The sequence below is a fragment of the Phyllostomus discolor genome, chromosome 8 (assembly GCF_004126475.2).
Source record: "Phyllostomus discolor isolate MPI-MPIP mPhyDis1 chromosome 8, mPhyDis1.pri.v3, whole genome shotgun sequence".
Taxonomy (NCBI): domain Eukaryota; kingdom Metazoa; phylum Chordata; class Mammalia; order Chiroptera; family Phyllostomidae; genus Phyllostomus; species Phyllostomus discolor.
The window spans coordinates 40,551,358-40,561,925 of record NC_040910.2 but is presented as its reverse complement, the minus strand read 5'-3'; the positions used below and the strand labels follow the sequence as shown (position 1 = coordinate 40,561,925).

Below are 10,568 nucleotides of genomic sequence, written 5' to 3'. Positions count from 1 at the left end.
ATACCATGGTCCCGGAGGAAGTCTGGGACAATGGACAGGATGTAAAATGCCACAAGAGCCCCAAGTTTCCGAACAGGTTTTATTGCTCAGAGGGTATGGGGTTCAGTCCTTCTTGGCTGCTGCCTTTCTCATGGCTGCAAGGACATTGCTTAGCTCCTCTCTCTTCCTCTTGGCACGGATGTGTGTCCCCACCTGTCAGGCAAGGAGGTCCATCAGCCTGGGCCCGTTTCACCCATGCCTCCAGCACCCTCTTCTCACCCCCAGGGCACAGATATATGTTCCCACGCACAACTGCCCACCTACCCTTTTCTTGATGAACTTCAGGGCCCTCTTGTCCTTAGAGACCTTGAGCAGCTCCATGGCGCGCCGCTCATAGGGGGCAAAGCCACACACCTCTCGGATCATGTCCCGCACGAACTTGGTGTGCTTGGTGAGGCGCTGGGGGGGTGAAGGGAGGCCATCAGGGATTAAGAACCCCAAGGCCAGACCCCTTAGGGTCATGCCTGGGCCTCCAGCTGGAGCGTTTTGAATTTTGAGTGTGTCTGGTACAATGGAAGCAGGACTCTTCCCAATGCCCCCAGGGTCATCAGGGCACGTAATGCCTGGCCCTTTGTACTGGCTGTTCCCTGGGCCTGCAGTTCTTTCCCATCCAACACAGGCTTCCACCCTGGTGTTGGGGCTACTTCATGAAGGTGCCGTAACAAACCATAAATTCTTCACTGGGCAAGTCGTGGGTAGTCACGATCCAGGCCTGTAATTCCTTTGGTGAAGGGTTTTTGAGCCAACCCTGACCACTGATCTTGTGCATCTAGCTTAGTAAATCTTTGAAATGCTTAGAAGGTGTGACCACCCTCGAGAGCACAAGTAATCTTACCTAGCCTTGTTTTCTCCCTTAAATTTCCTCCTTAATTCGAAACGCATAAAGGAAGTGGTAACGTATTCACCTCCGGGAAAATTTTTAGATCTTGCTTCCGGGCAATTGTCAGGTTGGCTCAAATAAACGTGAAAATTCTCTGCAGGTTTGAACATTTTACATAGCAGGAACCCATAAATCCTGACCGCCTGAAAATCAGCTTTCCTCTGCGTTCCAACCTCGACCCAACTCCTGTTCTACCGGGCAAACTCCTACGCACGTAACCCAAACTCGCTCCACCTGCGCCAGCTTCCATCTCGCGGGCAGGACTGTCCAGGTGCAGGATCCAGGTGGGCGTTCGCCGCTGAGACGAATTACGACATTTCACTCACTGCTCTGGCCAGCCTAACACCCCCTTTCTTCCGCTCTGCCCACTGTAAGGTTCCTCACTGTCCTCGGTAGCCTGGAGCCTTGGCCGTGCCCTCCGCCTGGAAGGCCCTATCCCCTTCTTCCCAGAAGCCGCCACGCTCGTGCCCCCGGAACTCACCCCACGACGGCGGCTGTGCCTCGGCTTGCTCACGTTCTTTGTCACTTTGTGGCCCTTGTTGAGGCCCACGGCCATGGGGTAGCGGAGAGCCATGGCTGCGGACAGGGGTGGGGAGAGGGTGTAGAGGTGAGCCCCGGCTAGGCCATCGCCGCCCGGCACCCCCGCAGTGGCTCGCTACACCCAGCCATCTCCCCGAGCAGCACCAAGGTTCCCAGGGTCCGGATGGCGGCGGATCCAGGCCGCTCCAGTACCAACTAACCTGCTGTTCCTCAATGGGGCCGCGGCGGAAGGGCAGACACCGCACGGAACTCTGGGAATACCAATTCCTCGCGGGTTGTACGGGCCAGAGAGGCATTGGCGCTCGCGAGCACCCTCTGTCGGTTGGAGGATTCTCTGCGGTCTCCCTAAGCAAGCGCGTTTACCTCCACGGACCCTAGGGAGGAGTAGGGAGTTGTGGGCGTGCCTGTGGCTGAGGTGCCTCCCTATTCCGATGTGTGAAAGTTCGAGTCTCACCTCTGCTGGGTAAAATCCCACCTCAGCCGCTAGCTGACGCCAGGGGACTTCACCTCCCAATACCTGAATTTCTCCATTTATAAAGTGAGGACAATAACAGGACATATTCCAAACCGTTTGAACCGTTGTTACAAGATGTAATGGTGCCTGACACAAAATAAAACTTTCATCAGTACTTTATTTATTTTTAAATTTTTATTTTTTAAAAATTTTTTGTGTGTGTGCACCACTCCCATAAGTACTCCAATACCGGGTCGATGCGCAGAGTGGACGGAGCAAGCTCCTATTCCATCTCCCAGCTCCAAAAACCCATTTAATATAATGTCCTCAGATGGAGGACATACCATATATTAAACTGATAAGAACAGACACTACACTTGATTTTATACAAAAGGCCAAAAGTGATAAACTTAATTTTTTAAAATGAAGGTATTTTATATGAGGCCAAGTTCTGAGTTAGGGCTGAGGAAAGCAATGCAGTATATTGCCTGCTGGTGGCATCTGACATAATTTGATTTAATTTTAGATGATACAGAGATGAGAGGCATGATGGGAACAAAAAAGTTTTTTTCTGTTTTTTATCTTTCAATTCTAATGTTAAGTGTGTAGTGCCTGATGCATGTTATCATTATTGGTGCACAAGCCATGTAATTTGTACAGCAAACAAAGCCTTTGGTCCCACTCAGTACCCTTTTGTCTCTGAATTCCTAGGTGAGTCCGCCTCTCCCGGTCTGTTTCTGCAACTGTGAAATGGGGTTGAGAGTTCTAGTACACACATCCCCTCTTCCCAGCCTGCTGCCAGCACATTGGAAGGACCAAGAAATTTGAACAATGGATGTGCAAAAGAAAAAGGATTTTTATTATGAAAAGGGAGGCTGGGTTCAGCGCAGAACAAGTTCTTTTCCTCCTCCTCCTCCTCGGACCCCACCACTGAGTAGCTAGCTAGCTTTGTGGCTCTCCCTTGCCTGGGCACACAAGGGTTGGGTGATGCTCCCAGGTTGAGTGAATGGAAAGGACAAATCAGGTGGTTCCAGATGGGAGACAGAGAAGGTTCTGAGGGTGGCTCAGCAGTTGGTGTGCCCTGTTTGAAGTGGCCAGGGCCTGGGGCTGACTTGCCACATCACCTCTCTGAGCCTTAGCTTCCCCACCTGTGAAATGGAAGCAGTGATCACATCAACAAGACAACCAAGACTGAGGTAGCGCCTTCCCAGTCCCTGATAAGGTACTGGCACACAGTAGCTGCTCTCACACTGACAGATTTCATTGTTTCCAGGTGCTAGCAGTTTTTCTCGCTTTTCCCTTTTTGTCTGGATGACAGTATCTTTAGTCGTGGCCACCCTCCCAGAGGTGTGTCTGTTTGTGTCCCGCCTTCAGGATCGCTGGATGAAGGGTCCCCCTCTGAGAACACCAACCAGCTCCACCTCTATCTCAGACAGCAGAAGTGACAGTGACATTGAGCTCTTGGCGGATGAACCAGGCTTTTGGGTGAGGCAGCCAGGTACGAAGCAGGCAGAGCACGTGGAAGCGCCACGGGTAGAAAACGCAGGAGGTGCGCGTGGCACTGCCGCGAATCACAGCCAGGGCTGCCTTGGGTCCCAGGGCTGACTTGGCCCTTGTGACACCCCTGCGGACAGGAGGACGGGGTGAGGACTGCAGTTGGGTAGCTCCCCACAACCCCTAGTTCGCGTCCTTGGCCTTACCTGACTCCCTCGGCTGCTGAGGCATGATCCTGGAGGCCCAGGACGCACATGGTGATGGCCACGTTCACATCCTGCACATCCAGCTCCCGCCGCAGGGAGCCGAAGAAACTGTCCAGTGCGAACTTGGCCGCTGAATAGGGGCTAGAGAAGGATGTGGGCACGCGGCCTGGGGGTGCAGGAGGGCAGCGGCTGAACTGCCTCACCCTGCTTCCCTATCTTGAGGAAACCCTCCTGCTCCATCCAGGCTCCCCTGCATTAGGCCTGTGGCCTCCCCACTCCCCGCCCCAGGTGCACGCACCGAGCAGCGAGGACACCACCACCAGGGAGCCCTTGCTGTCCGTCAGACTGGGCAGCGCCAACGAAGTCAGTTGCACGTAACTCAAGAAGTTCACCTGGAGGCGGTGACTGCGAGTGACGCAGAAGACAACCCAAGCCAAGAAGGTGGAGGCAAGGGGTGGAACCTACAAACCTGGGGGTGGGTCTGGCTAGGGATGGGCAAGCCGGAGGACTGGGGCAGTGTCTTGGATGGAGGAGCTAGAGCTCAAGCCCAGGGGCGGAACTAAGGCATAGAGACAGTGGAGCCTAGAACCAGGAGGGGCGGAGTCTGGGGCTAGGGATGGAGGAGGGATGGGGAGAGAGTGGATGCTGGCGAGAGAGGGCTGGAGTACAGGCTAGTGTGAGGTGCCAAAGTCGAGAGAGGGTGAAACCTAGCAACTTTAGAAGTGGGACCTGGGGATAGGAGGGGCAGAGGACCTGCATGAGCCAGCTTGTCCCCTGGGCACTGAGCGCCCGTGTGCCTGCTGGGGCAGCACCGAGGTGGTTCAGCACGAGGTAGTCCAGCCCGCCTGTCCAGGAGAGGTTCATCAGCTAGGAGGCAGTCCTTGAGGCTCTGCCCCTTAAATCCTTTCCTAGCCCCATTCCTTAAACTGGCAAACTCTCCCCAGAGCATTGACCCAACCAGCTCCACCCTAGGTAGCACCCCCTACTCCCCAGGTTAAAAAGACCCCTCCTTGCTCCCCGGATCCAGCTAGGCTTGTCCCTAATCCAAAGGGCTCCCTTGGATGCAATGAGGGTTTACCCCTAGTTATGCCTCAGCATCTTATAAATCTCCTCCCACAGACACCCGCTACTACCACACTCCCACACCTACTCTGGTCCTGCCCCTAAGGCCTAGGCCAAGGTCCCAGACTCCAGGCCCCGCCCCTCACCCAGCTTGTCCAGCGCAAACTGCACCACGCGCTCCGGCACCTCAGGGGAGGCCATGTCCGCAGCGATGAAGAAGACCTTGGGAGCGCCCAGCTTCCGGCAGTTCCCTACCACCTGGGGGGCCAGAGCTGCCCGTGGGCCCCTCCACCCCAGGTGGCTTCCCCCCTACTCTGAGCCTCTTGTTCCATTCCCAAAGCTTTACCTCTAAGGTTGCAAACTGGCAGCCCGTGGACCAGAATATATTTGCTCAATTATTAACATTTAAAACTTCAAGTACACCTCAAGGTTTCTGGCCCCTCTTGAAATTCTGGAAGGTCTGTCTCTAAGAGTTGTACATTACCTTGGAACATTCTCTTGCTAAGAAGTGTCTGTCCACCCACCATCCTTTTGAGTTTGAGAACCGTATTGTCACACACTTTGAACACTACCAACAGTGGCATTCATTGAAAAACACTCCCTGCTTTACACTCTGTCTCACTGCATTTACCCAATACCATAACCCACAAGGAGATGCTTTTGTTGTCTCCATTTTGCAAATGAGGAAATTAGGGCTCAGGGAGGTTAAGCAACTTGCCCAAATTCACACAGGAAGCCTCGATCTTTGCAAGGATGCAGACTCAGGCCCCATTTTCCACCCGACTCCTGCCCCCAATTTAAACTTGAAATATGTGTCTCACCTTCTGCAGAAGAGCCTCGGTGTGGGCAGTGAGCACCAGGTGGGAGCCCAGACGGGCATAGTGATATGCCAGCTCCTCCCCAACGCCTGCACTGGCCCCTGTCAGCAGCACCCGGGCTCCCTGAAGGCTAGCTGGCAGTGAGCAGGGGTGGTCAGCCTAGGGGATGCACAGGACAGCTGGCCTGGTTCCTCCCTGTCCCACTCCAGGCACTCACCTGGGTCGAAGTTGTCAGCCCAGTAGTAGGTGAAGAACAGGGCTCCCAGCCCAGTGAGGAGCAGCACCTTCATGGCCCTTCTTGGGTCTGCGGTGAGAGAGGGGGTGGCCGGCACAGGCCTGGCCCACAGCCACACCTGTTTCCCCAACTGCACCTTTGTTCAAAGCAGATCCTCCTGGCTCCTGGACCTGCCCCTCCCCTCCATCTCCACAGCCACCACCTGGTCCAGGGCACCTGAACCACTGTACCAATCTTTGGAGCTTTCTCCCTCCAAGAAACACCAGAATCACATCTTACCTCCCCCTGCTGAAAATCCTCCTCGATTTATTTAGGACACAAGCCACACTCCTTGGTGGCCAAAATGGTCCTCTTGCTCACTCTGCTATTTGCCACACCAGCCTCTATGCTGTTCCTCAGAACCAGCCAGTCACCATCTACCTCCGGCCGGGCCTTTGCACTGGCTGTTCCCTCTGCCCAAAATGCTCTCTGCAAATAAAATCCAATGGTTTGCTTTCACTTCTTTCCAGTCTCAGCACAAAAATTCCTTCCTTCTGGGGCACTTCCCTCCCTTCCTAGTCCCTCCCTCTCCCTTACCTCTAGAACTCTTATCTCTTTCTCAGCACTTAACATCACCTGAAATCACCTAGATGACTAGTTTCATGTGCACTGTCCCTCACTTCCCCTAGACTGGGAGGAAGGAAACAAAAACTTCCGTTTTTTTTTTTTTTGTTTTTTAAATATTTTATTTATTTATTTTTAGAGAGAGGGGGAGACAGGGAGGAAGAGGGGGAGTAAAACATCAATGTGTGGTTGCCTCTCACACAACCCCCACTGGGGACCTGGCCTGCAACCCAGGCATATGCCCTGACTGGGAATCGAACTGGCGACAACTCGGTTCAAAGGCCTGTGCTCAGTCCCTTGGCCCAGGGCCCAGTTATTTTCCCCATTAGGTTTGCAGCTCCCCAAACTGTGCCAGGTGCTCGGTAGATACTAGATCAACACAGGAATGTGGCAGGCAAGAGCTGGGAGAGCCCAGAAAGACCACTCTGTCTGAAGATACCCAGGAGTAATCGGAAAGTCCCATGTCCTGAGGGTTAAGATATGATTTCAGCTGTGGGAAGGATTCATTTGTTCCAGGGAGAAGGCAAAAGAGAGATGCAGGCTGAGTGCTTAACATCTGGAGAGTCACGCGTCTCCCTTGAAAAGGGCAGAGGCCTATCACATCTTTCTGTCCTCTGGACTCAGTGGGACAAAGAGGAGAAGGGGACTTCTAGGACCCAGGAGGGTGAGAGGTGGTACGAATGGGGAGTCCCCATATCACCAATCTCTAGATCCAGCCCTATGTCCTTAGCTCCCACAATAAAGTTCCAGTTGCCTTCTCCCTTCCTCCCACTCTGGCCTAACCTCCGCAGCCAAAGGGATCTTTGTCGAAAGAAATCTGGCATGCCCCTTCCTGCTCTAAACCGTCCCACGGGCTCACCACTGCCCCAGATGGAGACCAAGCTCCTCCACAGCCCACAAAGCCCACAGGGTCTGGCCTCTGCCCACCTGCCCATTCCCATCTTCTCCAACTCCTGTCTATGCACCAGTTACCAGAAAAGTTAAGTTCTCGCCCTTTCCCCAGTCACACCAGCCATTCTCTTAGCAGGGAACGCGCTCCCACCTCCTTCATTTCCAGAGAGAGCCCGTGAAGCCCTCCAGCTCAACCCTCTTTCCACCTCTGGCCTTGAACACAGCAGCCCCACAAAGGAAGGCGGAGTTGGATGAATGGATAGGTGGGTGAGTAGGTAGGAGGAAGAATGGGTGGATGGAGCAGCCGGGCTGAGATGGGGAAGAAACAGGGAAAAGCAGATACTCGCAGAATCCACTGACCTCGCCTGGCCTCAGTTTTCCAGCTGGAAAAAGTGGGAGTGTGACCCGCCCCGAGCTCCCCAACAGCTCACTCACCCACTCGGGCCTCGGTTTCTCCCGCCGTTCTCCGGGGTTGGGGTCCCTGCCAGGGAGCGACGGGCACAACAGTCTGCCCTACCTTCACCGAGGAAGGGGGCAGGGACCCCGACCGCGCCCCCTTCTTTAGGGCCCGAGTCATGTGACTAAGAGCCTGCCTCTCAGCAGAGAAAGCTCAGGCCGCAGCGACTAGGCGCGCGGGCGTTGCCGGGCAACGGCCCCCCCGCCTGGCTCTTCTGCTAGCCGCGGAAGCCAAGGCTCCGCTCCTTGAAGGAAAAACCACCCACCCTTCGAACCCCGATCATGTGCCTTAGACCCACCTCCCTCCAAGTCCGCCCTCGTGTTGCCGTGACAACTGGCTTCTAGGCACACTCTTCTTAGGCCCGTGCAGTGAGTTCCCCGCGCGAGCGCGGGTGGATTCCCCGGGCTTCCACTTCTTTTTGGGTCACCCCCAGGACTCACTGTAGACACCCGACTCCTTTTCATTCACACCACCAAGGCTGGACTACATTTCCCTGGAGCCTTGGCGGCTAGGCGAGCTGTCTCCGCCTCACCGGGCAATACCGACTACATTTCTCAGACACCTTTGCGGCGGCATCCCACCGTTCTTTCGTGATAGGACGGCAGTCTCTGGCGGTTTTTAAGCGGAGACAAGACTCCAACTCCCGGAGGCCTTTGCGGCTGAGAAGGAGAAGTACACTTCCCAGAGGCCTCTGCGGCGCCGCGACCGGAAGCGGCAGCCGAGCCGAGTGTCCTTGCGCGCCGAGTAGAGAGAGTATGGGTTCCCGAGTGTGGTCGCTGATGAGGTATGTGTGGCCAGTGTGCGTGCCCTGAGTCCCCAGAAAGTCCCCCTCCTGCGGACACCGTGTTTTAGTTTGCTCACAACCTGCTCTTCGTTTCCCGTAGTGTCAGTTGTCCTATGGCCCACAAGGGGAAACTGAGTTTCAAGCGGAGAGGTGATCCCCGAGGTTGCGCGATCTTTTTGCCTTCCGATTGTCGGAATACGAGATCTCTGCGAGCCTCAGTTGCATTCTCTGTAAAGTTGGGGGTGCCGCAGGCCATTTATTGGGGTTGGTGAATGGGCGCCCAGAGCTGCGTAGGACATTTAGGAAGCGACCAGACGCACTCAGAAAACCGCGGTTTCCTCGCGGAGTGTCCCTCCCCGGCTCTACGCTGTTCCCTGCTTTCTGAGGAATCACATTAGTGACCCACTATCATTCTGCGGCCTCAGTTCCCCAGTTGAATGGGGCGGAGTACTGCTTTGCGCACTGTAAATGGAGTGCTGTGCCTAGTAGGGTTCAGACATGCCTCCGGGCTGGCAAGGTGCTTTTCCATTCCCCTGTTAGCCGCTTGTCTTCAGCTGTGTCACTCTTTGAATTGTGGGGCTCCTTGGGGAGGGGAGGTCTAACTCCTCCCATGAGCCTAGGGCCCTGAGGGTGACCAACAGTGTCTCCTGGGCTGCTGTCATTCCCTTCCCTTCATACAGGTTTCTCATCAAGGGGAGTGTGGCTGGGGGAGTGGTCTACCTGGTGTATGACCAGGAGCTGCTGGGGCCGGGCAGCAAGAGCCAGGCAGCCCTTCATAAGGCGGAGGAGGTGGTCCCCCCTGCTGTGTACCAGTTCAGCCAGTACGTGTGTGAGCAGACGGGCCTGAAGATACCCCAGGTACCCACCCCATGCTGGGAGTGAGGCTGCGGCTTGGTGGGAGCCAGCTTTGGGGTGGCTTTCAGTCCCTGGTCCCTCCAGCCCTGCTTGGTGTCCTCCACACGGGGGCATGTGCTGCTCTCCCTGCCTCTGGAGGGGGTTGGGCTGCCAGGGCATTCCCCTTTCACCAGCACCCCCGTCTTCCCTGTCTCTTCCCAGCTCCCAGCCCCTCCAAAGTTTAACTTTCACATCCGTGAGTCCTGGAATTCAGGTAGGCCTGGTCCCTTGGCTTGGGGGGGGGGGTGGCTCCAGGTCCCCCAGTCTAGCATCCCCAATCCTGCTTCCTGGCTGCGCTTGTCCTTCACCCCTCTTGCTGCTGTGTGTGCTTGTGCCGTGTCTAAAAGAGAAGGGGTGGAGGTTCCAGGGAAGTGGGAGCAAGATGGAAGTTCTTATTCTGAGAGTTTGGGTCACATCTGAACACAACTGAGTCAGGTGGCCTCAGACAAGGTGAGGCCCTGCCCCTCCTCTGCCTCAGTTTCCCTGTGTGGAGTTGACAGAGCTGGAAGTGGCACCTGTAAAAGCATGGCCAATTTAGGTGTCCCTGGGACTTGGACTAAACCCCTTATCTCTAGGCAGGAGCCTCACCAGATACTGGGCCCTCCCTCCCTCCCCACAGGCATTATTACCGTGATGTCAGCCTTGTCAGTGGCCCCTACCAAGGCCTGTGAATACACCAAGGATGGCTGGGAATACCTGAAGGAGCGAATCAAGTAGCCTGTCAGAGGAGGCTGCCTTCCCTGTCAGGAACAGGGGCAGGGGTGCCCTGGACCTCAGGCCTCCAGAGTGGGACCCTCTCCAAGGCAGCTCCTGGCCTAACTGGCCCAATAAAGGACTTCGGAAGTGTTCCCCGACCCATGTGCTGGCCCCAGGGACATGGGGTGGCCCGGCTGGCTCTCAGACCATGTGGGTCTGGGCTTCTGGCTCCTGGGGGTTCCTTAGGGCCTGATAGTGGCTCACATTTTTTCTGTCTGGCTCCTAACCTCTGGGGCCCTCACTCCATATGGGAAGTGAGAGCAGACAGTTGGCAGTGCTCCGGGCCCTGGAAAAGGGTGGGGAAAGTGCTGAAGGCCAGCCTGGGTGGGGGGTTGTGGGCCTTGGAGGGCTGAGCCCAGGGTAGGACAGTCGGGAGCCAGGGCTCAGTAAGATGGGAAAAATATCTTCTGTGCTGTCTACGCATCCAGCCTTACCTGGTCTCCATTCTCATTCCA

The 10,568-nt window shown here is 55.6% G+C and overlaps 3 protein-coding genes and 1 non-coding gene across 16 annotated transcripts; 1 reads left to right on the top strand and 3 right to left on the bottom strand.

Annotated features, from left to right (window-relative positions):
• Nucleotides 1–70: 70 nt before the first annotated feature.
• On the bottom strand, nucleotides 71–1,786 carry RPL36 (ribosomal protein L36). The gene is made up of 4 exons (XM_028520355.2): nucleotides 1,660–1,786; nucleotides 1,401–1,495; nucleotides 304–438; nucleotides 71–192 (listed from the first exon to the last, which is right to left on the bottom strand). The coding sequence occupies exons 2-4, from the start codon at nucleotides 1,491–1,493 to the stop codon at nucleotides 103–105; spliced, it is 318 nt and encodes a 105-aa protein (XP_028376156.1). The 5' UTR covers nucleotides 1,494–1,495; nucleotides 1,660–1,786; the 3' UTR covers nucleotides 71–102.
• A 343-nt stretch (nucleotides 1,787–2,129) lies between these two features.
• LOC114504458 lies at nucleotides 2,130–2,319 on the bottom strand. Its single transcript, XR_003685223.1, has one exon. It is a non-coding gene; the product is annotated as a U2 spliceosomal RNA (small nuclear RNA).
• An 887-nt stretch (nucleotides 2,320–3,206) lies between these two features.
• HSD11B1L (hydroxysteroid 11-beta dehydrogenase 1 like) lies at nucleotides 3,207–8,247 on the bottom strand. Of its 13 annotated transcripts, none has more exons than XM_036032233.1 (8): nucleotides 7,978–8,247; nucleotides 5,711–5,797; nucleotides 5,497–5,627; nucleotides 4,822–4,933; nucleotides 4,367–4,458; nucleotides 3,912–4,005; nucleotides 3,614–3,779; nucleotides 3,207–3,537 (listed from the first exon to the last, which is right to left on the bottom strand). In XM_036032233.1, exons 1-8 carry the CDS (start codon nucleotides 8,141–8,143, stop codon nucleotides 3,342–3,344), a joined length of 1,044 nt encoding a protein of 347 aa, XP_035888126.1. In that variant the 5' UTR covers nucleotides 8,144–8,247; the 3' UTR covers nucleotides 3,207–3,341. The 13 variants fall into 13 exon arrangements, with proteins under 13 accessions (XP_035888126.1, XP_035888133.1, XP_035888127.1 ...); XM_036032240.1 differs by having other exon boundaries at nucleotides 5,711–5,829; nucleotides 7,978–8,057; XM_036032234.1 differs by lacking the exon at nucleotides 7,978–8,247 and adding an exon at nucleotides 7,658–7,964.
• Nucleotides 8,247–10,205, top strand: MICOS13 (mitochondrial contact site and cristae organizing system subunit 13). Its single transcript, XM_028521538.2, has 4 exons — nucleotides 8,247–8,463; nucleotides 9,144–9,321; nucleotides 9,520–9,571; nucleotides 9,977–10,205. Exons 1-4 carry the CDS (start codon nucleotides 8,435–8,437, stop codon nucleotides 10,072–10,074), a joined length of 357 nt encoding a protein of 118 aa, XP_028377339.1. The 5' UTR covers nucleotides 8,247–8,434; the 3' UTR covers nucleotides 10,075–10,205.
• The last annotated feature ends 363 nt before the right edge of the window (nucleotides 10,206–10,568 follow it).

Coding starts and splice junctions, on each gene's coding strand:
- HSD11B1L (XM_036032233.1), bottom strand. CDS start 8,143: ATGAAAAGGAGTCGGGTGTCTACAGTGAGTCCTGGGGGTGACCCAAAA. Junction 5,628..5,710: donor GGCTGACAACTTCGACCCAG/GTGAGTGCCTGG, acceptor GCTCACTGCCAG/CTAGCCTTCAGGGAGCCCGG. Junction 3,538..3,613: donor TCAGCAGCCGAGGGAGTCAG/GTAAGGCCAAGG, acceptor TCCTGTCCGCAG/GGGTGTCACAAGGGCCAAGT.
- RPL36 (XM_028520355.2), bottom strand. CDS start 1,493: ATGGCTCTCCGCTACCCCATGGCCGTGGGCCTCAACAAGGGCCACAAA. Junction 439..1,400: donor GGCACAGCCGCCGTCGTGGG/GTGAGTTCCGGG, acceptor TCACCCCCCCAG/CGCCTCACCAAGCACACCAA. Junction 193..303: donor TGAAGTTCATCAAGAAAAGG/GTAGGTGGGCAG, acceptor CTTGCCTGACAG/GTGGGGACACACATCCGTGC.
- MICOS13 (XM_028521538.2), top strand. CDS start 8,435: ATGGGTTCCCGAGTGTGGTCGCTGATGAG. Junction 9,322..9,519: donor CGGGCCTGAAGATACCCCAG/GTACCCACCCCA, acceptor GTCTCTTCCCAG/CTCCCAGCCCCTCCAAAGTT. Junction 9,572..9,976: donor CCGTGAGTCCTGGAATTCAG/GTAGGCCTGGTC, acceptor CCCTCCCCACAG/GCATTATTACCGTGATGTCA.